The 13578-nt window shown below is 31.8% G+C and overlaps 1 protein-coding gene across 1 annotated transcript in view; it reads left to right on the top strand.

The window, feature by feature from the left end:
* Nucleotides 1-13578, top strand: part of RTTN (rotatin) — a 213390-nt gene that overhangs the window by 65481 nt on the left and 134331 nt on the right. Inside the window, exons 19-23 of the mRNA XM_023496275.2 lie at nucleotides 300-399; nucleotides 3466-3554; nucleotides 3896-4013; nucleotides 7907-8003; nucleotides 11686-11754. Coding sequence (XP_023352043.1) covers nucleotides 300-399; nucleotides 3466-3554; nucleotides 3896-4013; nucleotides 7907-8003; nucleotides 11686-11754 — 473 coding nt within the window. The remainder of the gene's footprint in view (nucleotides 1-299; nucleotides 400-3465; nucleotides 3555-3895; nucleotides 4014-7906; nucleotides 8004-11685; nucleotides 11755-13578) is intronic.

Below are 13578 nucleotides of genomic sequence, written 5' to 3'. Positions count from 1 at the left end.
CATATACCACATAAATTAGCTTTTCTAGAGTTTTCTGCATTTAAAGGTGCATACAGAAATATCTGTAAATTCAGTTTTTATAGGCTGCTTTCAGTTTAGGATAAGGAGGGTAGACAAAACTTTACAAGTTTGCAGATTGTCTTCCTTTTTTGTTGTTGTTGTTGTTGTTGTTGCAAATTTGTTTGTTGCTGTTGCATGTTGTTGTTGTTGCAAAAAAATTTTTGCTTGCAGAACAATTACTAAAGTTGTATTTTAGAATTTTCAGTGTGCATAAAAATGTTAACAAATTTTTTTCTTAGGTGGAGGCTGTTGAAAAATTATATGAAGTCTTTACTTCAGATATTGTTGATCTACCTTTGAGAAAGTCGGCATTAGAGCAATTAGCTATAATTTTTCAAGGTAACTAAATCTTGGGGAAAATGATCATAAAACTCTGGTGAGTTAGTTTTATATTGCTGTTGTCTGGAATAGAATTCTTTCTACTTTTAAAAATCTTTTAATGAATCTTTTTTCTTCTAAAATTCTAATGTCATTTGGATACTGTGTCAACTTAGTTGATACATATTTTCATTTTGCCATCAAATCGTCTATTCCAAAGTAGATTCAGATAGGAAATAATAGTGGTTGATATGTTGTACATTTTTATGAATTGATTTTAACACAGCTAGTAAGATGTTTTTTCTTTTGTTTAGTTGTAGACCCCTAAGACAAGCAATTTTGTCTTTGAATGTAACAATGAGTTGCATTGTATGCAAACAATCAAGAAATTTCTGATTTTCTGATGACCTATATAAATAAAGGCACGATTATTCATTTAGTAGTTGAATGATAACTTCAAGAGTGGTTACTTGTTTGATACCTGTGGAAGTCATTCTAACTTAGTTTTGTGTAATTAATATGTATTTGATTATAAGATTTAATATTAAATACCATAATTTAATGTAAGGCAGATATCTTTAGATATTAAATACCATAATTTAATGTAAGGCAGATATCTTTAGATATTAAATACCATAATTTAATGTAAGGCTGATATCTTTAGATATTAAATACCATAATTTAATGTAAGGCAGATATCTTTAGATATTAAATCTTATATTCAAATATATGTTATTTACACAAAACTGTTAGATTGACTTCCGCAGGTATCAATCAAGTAACCAATCATTAAGTTATAATTCAACTACTAAAAGAACAACCTTGCCTTTATTTATATAGGTCATCAGAAAATCAGAAATTGCTTGATTGTTTGCATACAATGCAACTCATTGTTACATTCAAAGAAGACAAAATTGCTTGTCTTAGAGGTCTACAAATAAAGTCAGAGCACATAGGAGATTTGTAAAATATCCAGGAAAAAAAATTTCTTTATCTTTATTGTTTTTTTTTCATGTACAATATAGTTTATATGGAAGTATGTTTTGCATACATATATAATCAAAATCAAATTGCTTGCATTCACAAGGAGGTTATAGTGAGGGAGTGATAGAATCTGGAACTTGGAATTTCCAAAAATGATTGTTGTAACTTTTTTCAAGTGTACTTGGGAATCATTTAACAAAACCAAAATAATAAAAAAGGATTTATGGATTTGCATTTTTGGGAGAAGTTAAGAGGCAAAGAGGTGGGGAGGACATAGAATGTTTCTGGGAGGTACAACTCAATACCAAACAATACATGAAAGGCTTGATTTGGCATGTTAAAGAAGTAAATTGAAATTATGGCACTAATTTATACTTCATATAGGTGTGCTTCACCTAGAGTCTGTGAACTTGTTCTTTTTAATATTTTGAAAGCTGTACTTTAGTATAACTGATTTCCTTTATTCCTAAGTATTTTTGCATTGAAAAATATTCTAAGGTGGGATTCTTAGGCTTCATTAGATGGTCAAAAAAATGACAGGAAAAGAAAAGTAAAGAACCCATTATCTAGACATATTCCCAACTCTGGAGCCTGACTTAATTCTTGTGTTAGAACCCAGAATACCTTAGTTATACTTTATGGCTTATGGCAACTTTTAATCAATTTTGTAATCACAAAGAAGCCAGGATGGTAGCAAAGACTGTTGTCGTTTTGTGAAAATATTGACTGAGACTGGCCTCTACAGCATTATAAAAGCATACATTTTGAACATCTTTGTGACATTAAGCCTTATTACCAACTGCATCTTAAGTTGTAACTGATAATCATGAGTTCAGGACACTTCATTTGAAATAAAAGATTTTTAGCAATAGCAAAGAGTGTGGAGAGCAGCGAAATAATATCTCAGTATATAGATAAAATATATGAGAAATATGGAAAAATAGACAGCTGTTGGAATCTTTACAAAGTGTTAAAGACATTTCTTTACAAAGTGTTAAAGACATTGGAGTTGATTTGATCTTAGAAGAATATATTTTGGACCAGAACTTGAACTAGGTACTAAGTACAACTGATGGAAACAATGCTTGTGTTCACACCTTTAGAGAACTCTAAGAACTCAATGGAGTTCACAGTTTGGGAGATTCAGGGTCTAGAAAGAGATATCTGAATTCACACCTTCCTTAGGACCAGAGAGCACTCTGGGAGATAACCCAGAATCCCTCTCCCTCCAGAAGGTGGAGTTAACCTTTGGGAGATCACATAAATACAGGGAGCTTTTGAAGCTTGAAGTTACTTCTTCAGGTGGAACTGACTGGAAGTACAGAGAGATTCATTGCATCTTCCAACTTGGTGCTGGCTGGAGGCTGAAGAAAGCAGAGGCAGAAGCCAAGGACAAAGCTGCAAGATCTCTTGGAGCCAGGCAGAGAGATAGGCCTCAACTAACCGGGCTAATTTGGAAGGAGAAATAAACGTTTGCATTTTTACCAGCTGGCTGCGATTTTGGAGTAATTATTTATTTCAACTGAGACTAAGGATGCCTCCAGGAAAACCCCAACAGACAGCAAAATCATATATTGAAAAAATGACGAATATTTCTTTTCTATGAAAAGCATAGTTATTTTATGATAGAAACATTTGAAACTTTAAATAAGAACTCAGCATTTCTATATGAAAATTATTTTTAGGTTGGATATTAAAAATTTACCTTAATTTTTAAGTAGCTAGAAATGTGTTTTCATATTATTCACTAGCCTTACATTTCACTTTTTTTTTTTTTTTTTGTGACTGTCAAGGCCAAATCTGCCTGCCTTTTTTTTTTTCCCAAGGCAATTAGGGTTGAGTAACTTGTCTAGAATCACATAGCTAATGAGTGTTAAAGTCAGAATTTGAACTCAGGTTCTCCTGACTTCAGAGCCGGTGCTTTATTCATTGTGCCATCTTGCTGCCCCAACTTAAATTCCTGTGAAAAATGCTATAATAAACCTTTAGAACTTTAAAGTTAAATAAGGATTTTATGATTTAATAAATTCTGAATAAAATATTTTGGACTTTCTGTAATTTTTAATAGCTTGCTGAATTTTTATAAATTTCCTTCTTTTGTAGATATCAAAATGCATAATGTGGTGAATAAAAAGGATTTAATTGATAATATATTTTCTGTTTTAAATAAATGTGTAAGAAAAGATGGTGAGGTAAGTTTCCCTCTAAACTTTAGTCCTCCTTTTCCCCAAACCCCAAACCATAAAAAACACAGCAAAATAGTATTTCTTAAAGGTAATGTTTATTTTATTAATTAGATTTACTAATGCAACTAAATGTTTTTCCTCATCTAGCTTTAAATCTGAGAGAAAACCTATACAGAAATAATGGAATGATTATGTAGTCCTCAGTTACAAAATAATTTACACATACAAAAAAATTTACATTTTTCTTACTCTTAATTTTGATGAAAAAGCTTCTATACTGAAATACTTTATTTACTCTTACCAGAATATATGAAAATAAAATTACTCTTCTTTTTATTTTTGACTAGGAGATGGAATGTATGATATTATCATGCCTTACAATATTAAGAAAATTTCTGACTGCTGATTCAGCTAAACGCCTGTCTCTTTCAGAGGAGTCTTCTCTCTTGTTCCTGTTATTCAGAGGTGATTAATAACTTATCTTACTGGTTGGAGAGATTTATTTATTTTGAGTTTAACAACTATTTTCCTTTTTACACATGTCTACATATGTATGCATTTATATATAATACACATAAACACTTATTGATTAATATACATATGTTAATTATGACTACATGTATCAGTGTGTGTGTGTGTGTGTGTGTGTGTGTGTATTTAAAAAAATTGTTAAATCTGACACTGCTAGGGCAGCTTTGAACTTCTGAGGATATGAAATGCTTGATTTTCTAAAATGCTTTAAGAGATATCAGTACATTTTAGAAATGAGAAATGACATATTGTCCTTCATGATTTTTTCTCTTCAAATCCCATTATTAAATTGAGTACTTTTAGTGTGTTGACCTTTGATCTATTAAAAGCTGTAACCCATGAGGATGCTCTGTACCTCTTGTACGTGCACCATCTGGTGTTTTGACATTTAAGGAGAGTCCATGCATATAGAAAAATCACCACTGCAGCTGTTATTACTGCAGTCTCTCCTGTAACCCCTTATTCGTTGTTTGCTTTGTTTCTGTCACCAGATCCTGTATCCTCTGGTGGCTTATTATCTTATTAGATAAGCATTAGTATCACATATCACCACCTGTAAAATTGTCTTTCAGAATTATCAGTGGAGATTAATTAATCTGTATTAAAATGCTTGGCAAGTCTTATAGCTTCTGCTTTTATCATTTATCATAAGGATGAAATCTATGTAGTTGGCTTTGAATAGTTTGTTTGATATCTTTAGCTGGCAATTTACTTACCTCATAAGCATATTATAGTATTCTTTTTTTTTCCCTACTGGATTAGATCAATATATTTTGTTTGATCCTCATCTAAACAAGAGGTGTTCAGATTACAAACTTTAATATTCTTAGGCTTATCAGTTTCTAAGTATTTGATAAGGATAAAATAGAATTCAATGCAAACAGGTGTTTTCAGATCTTATTCTTAAACTCTAGATCTATTGTTTTCTGTATATAGGAAGAAAAGACTCAGGTTTTTCTAAATACTTTTAGTACAAGTAAATCATTCTTACAAATAGGTAAAAATATATATAGGCTCCTGAAAATTGAGACTAAATTGACATTTTCAGTAGTCCTTTTACACAATGATGAGTATATTAGATTTTATGGAATGAAATTATATTACTATCTAATGACAATAGCCTAAAATACTATAGTGGTAATATTATATAAATCTTGGAATTTTTCTTATTCTCAGCTCATTCATAACTGATTTCCTTTATGTATGATTTAATTTCTTTTAATCCCTGGATTTGTGGACCTTTGCTAATTGGGTATTTGGATTGACCTCAGTTACTTTTTCTGTGGCCTAAAATTTCCCTGTTGAACATTTAATGGTTCCTTTCTTTTTGCTAGAATTATTTCTAGTGTAAGACTGCATTCAGAGTCAACTAGGTAAATAGAAAAACTGGAAGTCTAAGTAATGCTAAAGACTTTTTGAGGTCTAGACAATTTTTTTTCTTTTGAACTTTGAAATATAAATAATAGGATCATAGATTTAGAATTGGAAAGAGCCTTTGAGGATATTTAGTCCAACCCTCTAATTTTTATAGATGAGGAGACTGAGACCTAGAGATATGAAGTGACTTGCCCAACATTATTAGGGTAGTAAGTAATAGAATTAAGATTTTAAACCTGGGCCTTATGACTTCAAATATGGTAGATTTTTTCTCTCAGTATGGGGATACTGATTAATATTTTTCTGATCTTGAAGACTCTTCTCTTCTCTACCACACAGTTCCAATTGTTGATCCTGTGTGGGTGACACCTATTTACTATATTGTTTCATTGCCTCTGTCTTATTATAAGTGTAGAGTAATTAGGTGGTGTGGTGGGTAGATTGCTGGACCTCAGGTAAGGAAGATTAATCTTTTTAAGATCAAATCTGACTTCAGACACTTAATGGTTGATTGGGTAAGTCATTTAACTCTTTTTGCCATAGTTTGCTAATCTATAAAATAAACTGTATGAGGAAATGGCAAACCACTTTAGTAACTATGCCAAGAAAATCCCAAATAGGGCCACAAAAGTTTGGACAGTACTGATCAACAAACTGGTTATCAATACCAATTAGGTTGGAGTTACTGTCACTGTTAGAACTGTACTTCTTCATTTCTGTTTAAAATAGTAAATAGGAATAGCAGGCATAGCTATACTGTGATTGGTGAAGCTACAAACTACCTTCTATAGATATTGTGACCAGAATGTTTGCCACACTTTCCGTAAAATCTGTAGAGTGTGTGTACATGTGTGTATGCATGTGTATATAGAATATTTATATTCAGTGAAATGAGAATTTTAGAGAGAAAAAAAATACTTAGAATTTAATTGATTTGTCAAAATCCTGATGATGGATGAGTAATCATGTCATTAATAACTGAAATTTACCTAGTTTTGCTTTGTCACTGACTTTTATTTTAACCTTGTGATGGGATTCTAATTGTTGCCCCCAGCCCACCCCAGTTCAAACCTGCCCCTAGTCTTAAAGGCCACAGAAATCATTAATTATGGCTCTCACTAGAACAATGAGCAGGCCAGCATATACTGTAATCATATTGCCAGTTTACCACATGATGGTTACCACAGAATATGATATAGAAGTCAGCCAAAAAGAGAATAGCATCATTAACATGAACAACAAGTCATTGGACTACAAATTTCAATAAATATTTCTCCTGACATGGCACTTGTATAATTCTCCTTCTTTACTGTTCTTAGGTCATAAGTCATAAGTGAGGGATCTTTTTCCTGTCAAGGGTCATTTGGATATTTATAACATTGTTTGTGAGCTACACACATTATCAACTTAAAAATTCAGTGGGAGATTGTTGTACCTCTTTCAGCTTACTGTCCCCTATGGTTGCCTTGGCAGGGTCAGATCAAATGATTTCATGGGTTGATGGCCAGATGTTCCCCATCTCTGCCTAGGTGAACTTATACTAGCTATAATATTAAATTAATACTGTACTGTTAGCAAATGTTAGCAAATTCTTATAACCTGAGAATTGACAAATTTTGTGATATGATCAGCATCGTTTACTGTATAAAAATCCTTGTTTTGCTTTGCTGGGCTGCTGACTCCCTCAAGAAACTTGGCCTATGCACTGAGAATGTAAACCTCATTAAAATGCCTTTGCTTGGATTGTAGACTATCTGAGCCTGAATTCTTTCAGAGGCAACATTGTGACACTTACCTGATATTTCAATGCTTGGACAAATCATTTGACTTTTCAAGGACATAGTTTTCTCCTCTATAAAGTAAGAGGGTTGGACTGAATGACCTTTAAGATTCCTTTTTATTTGACAAGCATTTAATGAGGACTTATGTGCCAGATGCTACATGAGGCCTTGAGAATATAAATATAAAAATGAAATAGCTATGGCATATATGTAGTTAAGAAAATACCACAAAAAACCAAGCAAATACTACTTTTTTTGGTTTTGGTATTAAGGAGTGCTTTAGGGAGAAGAAGGTCCTTTTGTTGAATCTGGTCCTTCATTTGAGGCTTGGAAGGAGTCAGGAATTCCAAGGATTGCAGATGAGGAAGGAGAATATTCCAGGACAGAGGGAGCACCCGTACAAAATGAGAGAAACAGGAGATGAAATGATATATATGTGGAATAGCCAATAGGCTAGTTTAGTTGATCAGATCAAAGTTTAGACATTTAAATATGTTTATAATTATACAATTTTTTTTCATTTTCATATTTCCTGAACTTCAAAAATTGATCAGTTATATAACTTGTAGTATGTATCTTTTCAGATTTAAAGATCTTTAGGTATTTGCAAAGCTTTCTATTATAACTAAAAAATAACTAATAGATCATTTTTGCATCTTGGCTCTTCAGTTGCCTTGATATTCCAGAAGGATTCTGCCATTGTGACTGAAGTAGCAGCATTATTCTGTCTTCTTTTGTTTGATGAAGTATCAAGAATGGATATATGGTATGGTATAAAACACCAGCTATTTACCTGTGATTTCTTCTGTAATCTTATTGTAAAAGAATGTCAATATTTGTAATTTGAGTAGTTCATGAATAGCAACCTTAGTCATTTGTGATTTTTTGTTTCACATTAGAGGTTCTCAAAGCCTCTACTTTTCCTTAATTTTCTCCTGTATTGATTTGCTGTAGTTCTTGAAATTCTCATTATTAGTCAGTCCTTTTGAATTAATATCCATAAGTTCCTAGATTTAATATGTAAGTATGTTACTATATAGAAGTGATACACTGGGTAGAGTGCCAGGCTTGGAGTTAGGAAGATTCGTTTTCTTGAGTTCAAATGTGACCTCAGAAACTTAATAACTGTGTGACCCATGGCGAGTCACTTAACATGATTTGCCTCATTTTTCTCGGAGGTAAAATGAGCTGGAGAAAGAAATGCCAAAGCACTTCTCTATCTTTGTCAAGAAAACCCAAAGAGGTCACAGAAAGTCAGACACCACTAAAGTGACTGAACAACAACAGCACCTACAAACATAACATTTTAATTTATCATATGTTAAGAGAATAAAACCCCAGACAATGGGGAATGGGTTAGTATTATTTAATACTTACTATATTTAATGTGATTGTGTTTTGAAGAATATGTTAATTTAGGTATAGGAATTTGTAAGGCAAGAGTATTGAGAACATTTTCAAATCACCATCATGTTGCTTCAAGAGATGTACAGTCCATTTGACCAACAGATTCCATTTACCTGGATTTGCACATTTCTAAAAAATAATAATTAGACAACTAACTTTTTACAAATAGCAACATTTTTTCTGAGATGGATCTGTAATTTCATCAGTTCAATGAAATTCCAGTATGTAAATTTCCTCTACTTGCTAATGTATATCTCCAGCTTACATTAAAATATTCCATGGGGCATTGAGAAGTTTTTTTTGCCAAAGTCAAACTTCCTGATCCCCAGTCTGTCATGTCTTCTGTGTCATTATATTTATATAATATTAATTATATTAATATAATAATATGTAATATTAATTAAATTGAGTTAAATTAAATTAAATAGCACTCATTTTGCAGATTGAAGGCCTTGGTTTCCACTTTAATTTTTCTATGTGCTAGTCTTTTGATTATGGGTAAATTATTTAATCACCCTTAGCTTAAGTGTATTCATTTGTAAAATGGAAATAATGCGACACTATGTATTCCTCAGTATTGTTGTGAAGGAAGAGATTTGCAAACTGTACAGTACTATATAGATACTATTGTTTAGATCTTAACAGGTATTAGATTTTTCATAAAGAACAATGTATAATTCATTCTAATATAGCTTTTTGAATAATGTAACTTTTTGCTAGAAAGTTTCTATTAATTGGGAACTTATAAGGATAGATAAATTTATTTTCTCATCAACACTGAGGAGGAAATAGAATATAACCATTTAAGCAGTAGTAATTTCCCCTGAATAGAGAATTAAATCACTTTTTGCGTGGGGAGACATTATTACCAAGAAACATACTTTGCAGATGAAAATAAATATCTTCTCAATTAAATGCTTGGTGTAGCACATTTTAATTTGTTTATTATTTTGAGATTATATGACCTTTCACTTCTCTAGTATGCATATCAGCAAAATTGTTAAAATTACTATGCTGACTTGTGCTTTGTATGATTCAGTCTTGAAATTACATTATAGTATTTTAAATTTAGAAGGAACTTTACAGATTATTTAGTCTAAAACTTTTATTTAATAAATGAAGAAACAGAAGCCCAGAATTAAATGACTTGCCCAAAGTCATATATATGTTAAGTATAAGTATTAAAAAACTAAAATGCATCTGTCAATAAAAAGTTATTTAAAAAAAAAAGGAAAAGAAAAACAAAACAAAAAAAAAAAAAAAAACCCTAAAATGCAGGGTTTTTTGACTCCTTGTATTATACTTTAAAATTTTTAGAAAGCAAGGAAAATGTATATCTCAACAAGTTCAGGCTCATATCTGCCTATCACCTCATCATTAGGTAATCAATTTGAATTTTGTAAGTAATAATGTTTTTTGTTTATTTGAAGTTTAGTTTGATCTTTTCATTTGTTTGATATTGCATATTAGCCATTATCACCTATAAATTAGCCCCCTCATTTAAAAATATTTTCTCCTGAGATTATTTAAAATAAATCATTAACAATTTCAAAATTGATTCTGATCTTTTCTCCTCTTTCTCTGAATGTGGTTTTATGAGTAAATTTTGCTTGAGGCTATTAAGTCTTAGAATAATGATTAAGTAGCAAAATTAAACTCTTATGTCTTATTCACTTTGTTTAGACCATAGTGAACATGGTCTTGAACATGGCAGATGCTCAATAAATATTTGTTGACTGTTGCTATTCAGTGGGACTGTTTGTATTAAAAATCCTTGCTCAGATCATTATTACGATCATGCTGGGGAATACGTTAGCACTTTCCAGCCACTAGGAGAATATATTACTATTTCTGAGGAGCAATTAATTAGTTTTGGGTAACTTGAAAGAATTCATTCTTAGCCAATACCAATGAGCATTTATTGTCAGCAAGACTATTCTCTTGCTATTGAATGTAATTTTTTAAAAATATGGTCAATTCTTAAGATGGTCTTTTCACATGTAGTTTACAGTTTCTAGACAAGACAAGATTTAGCCTGACCTGGTGATCTCACTAGTACAAATACTTCCTTCACTGACACAGATCTTATCTTATCCCTTTTTTTATTATTATCATCATCAAAAATGCATCACCCTGCAGCCTATTTAATGATGAACCTCTCTGTCCTAAGCTAGCCTGGTCCTTAGTCAAAAGACACATAACCCAGCACTGGAACTCCTCTCAAAAACTTAGCATGTCTTACTAAATTTCTCAAAGCTTATGCATCATTGATCTAGATTTAAATCATCCTTCACAATGTGAAAATTTTGGTGCTAATGGATAAAAGAAAAAATGTCTTTATTTGAATCCTTGTGTTGATGGACAATACAAAGAGTATTATTTAGCTGGCAATACAGGAATTATGAAAAGGAAGTGTGGCATCATAAAAAGAGCATTCATTACTAGTGTAAGACTTAAGTCCTTGATCTAACTTTTTTCTTTATTAGAATGTGACCTGGGCAAGTCACTTAATATTTATGAGCCTTTGTTTACTCATCTATCAGGGAAATGTGTCTTGCCTGCTTTTTAGAGTTGTAACAATTAAATAGAAAAAAGACTGCTCAAATGTGACATAATTTTAGCAATAATAGCAGTACTAATGTTACTTTTTATTTATAAAAAAAGAAAATTGATGCAATTATTCATTCCACTTGTAGTTGGGTATTCTTCTTTTATGTGTGATTTTTAAAATTTAAATGTTCATGTTAAAATGTTTCAAAAGATGTTTAATTTGATAGTAAGGTTATAATTTCAGTAGTTCACTAAATGTGGTGAACTGGTATTGATTTTGACCATGTTTTAGCAGGCTTTTACTGCTTGCATTTATTTTAGGGAAACATAATAAACCCTGTTGTATTGGGGTTCTATTTCCCCAAATCATAAAATATTCAAATAGTTTTTCTTGAAATTGTATAACTTGTGTTAATGAAGCATTGAAAAAAATGTTATAAAACAATGTATTTAGTTTTTCTTTTACTTTTCATTTCTTCATTATGAAACAGGTCTGATAATGTATCCAGTAAATCAGCTCTAACTCCAGTCTTTATCTTGCCAGTGTCAGTGATTAGGAGGTAAGGACTTTTACTTTTTTTTTTTTTTTTTTTTAAGGGTATAACATGATGGTATTAGGATAAAATAGAATAAGAATGTTTTCTTTACAGTTCTTTACTTTGCTGAGAAATTTGGTGTGGGAGAAAGCACTTTCAGCATAAAACAACTTTTATGGAGGAAGCAACACTAAGTAAGTATAGGCCATGAAAAGGGGAAAGAACTTCAAAGAATCAAAGAATCTCAGAGATAAAAGGTAGCTTAGTGGCTATCTAGTTCTATCAATAACTGAAGCAGAATCCAAATTACAACATTACTAAGCAGTGGACCTTTAGTCTTCACTTTAATGCTTCTAAGGAGGGAGAGTCCAATACCTTTTGAGACAATCCATTATACTTTTGGATAATTTTAACTGTAATATTGAGCCAAAATCTATCCCTATAGCTTTTGTTCATTCCACCTAAGGGTTCTTCCTCTCCCAGATTGATTTTTATTTATTTATTTTTACTAAGTAAAATAAGTAAAATTTGCCTCATTCTTACCTAGCCTTAGCTGTCCAGGGCGATCTCCAGTTACCCTGATCTATATCTAGCGACTAGATCCAGATGACACTGGAGGAGAAAGTGAAACTGATAACTTTGCATAACCACCCTCCCTTAAATCCACTTGCAAATAGGACATCACCTCCCTGATGTTATGGTCCTCTTTGAAAACAAAGGACAAACGATAGCAACCATTGCTTCTATTATCTGTTCTTTAGAATGAAGAAGAGCAAGGCTAAACTCTCTTCTATAAGACAGACAGTTCTTCAAATACTTAGAGACAGCTATCATTTCTTCTCTTTTCCTGGATAGACATACCCATTTCCTTCAGGCAGTCTTAATGTCATATGATCATTAGACCCTTCACCATTCTTGTCATCCTCCCTGGATTCCCTTCCTATTGCCAATTTTCTTTCTAAATTGGAGGACAACATTCAAAGTCTGGTAATAGGAAAAAAATATTGACAGTCTTCCAGGTATCCAAGCTTATAAAATCATCTCTGATTTTCCTCCCTGCCTTCTTAGCCACATCCACTTAATTGCAAGTTATATCGATTTTAACTTTAGCAAGATTACTCACACCATTACCTCTCTCTGGAAGTGGTTAGCTTTTTCATCTTGTTTCTCCATAATCATGGTTGGTCATTGCATTGATCAAAGTTCTTAAGTTTCAATTGTTTTTGTCTTTACAATACTGTTATTGTATGAATTGTACTATTGACTTCACGGTTTTTTTTTTTAATCTACATCAAACTAGCTCTTTTTCCCTCTGAAATCCCAATTTGCATTATTTCCAGATGATGGTATTTCATCATATCCATAAATTCTAATTTGTTCATCCATTCCCCAAGTGATGGGCATCCTCTTACCGTCTAGTTCTTTGGAAGACTAGGGAATTTTATAGTATAAAGATTACACAGTGATTTGGATTTTGCTAATCCAAAATAACATCCAGGGAGAATGAAATGTTTCCTGAAGGAATGAAACATGTTCTTTGAGGGAAAAGGTCTGAAGAGGTAAGAAAAATCATAAATATATTCCAGAGGATAAATTGTGGAGGAAGAGGAAAGGAGGACCACTGAACACCTAAAGTTAGGGATTAAGTAAGAGAATTTTTCCATGAAGAGGGAAAATGGAGAAAGCAGCTCCTTTTTATCCTAAGGAATAATGATGTGGATTTATGAGTACTTTCAATAAAGAAATAATGATCAAAGGGAGAAAAGAAATTACTTGTAATAGTTGAGTGTTCTCTGGTGTAAAATACCAAGTCAACTCATTTTTGATTTGAGATAAAGAATAGAGGAG

Source organism: Sarcophilus harrisii, chromosome 1 (genome assembly GCF_902635505.1).
Source record: "Sarcophilus harrisii chromosome 1, mSarHar1.11, whole genome shotgun sequence".
NCBI lineage: Eukaryota > Metazoa > Chordata > Mammalia > Dasyuromorphia > Dasyuridae > Sarcophilus > Sarcophilus harrisii.
This window is presented reverse-complemented; position numbering and strand designations above follow the sequence as displayed.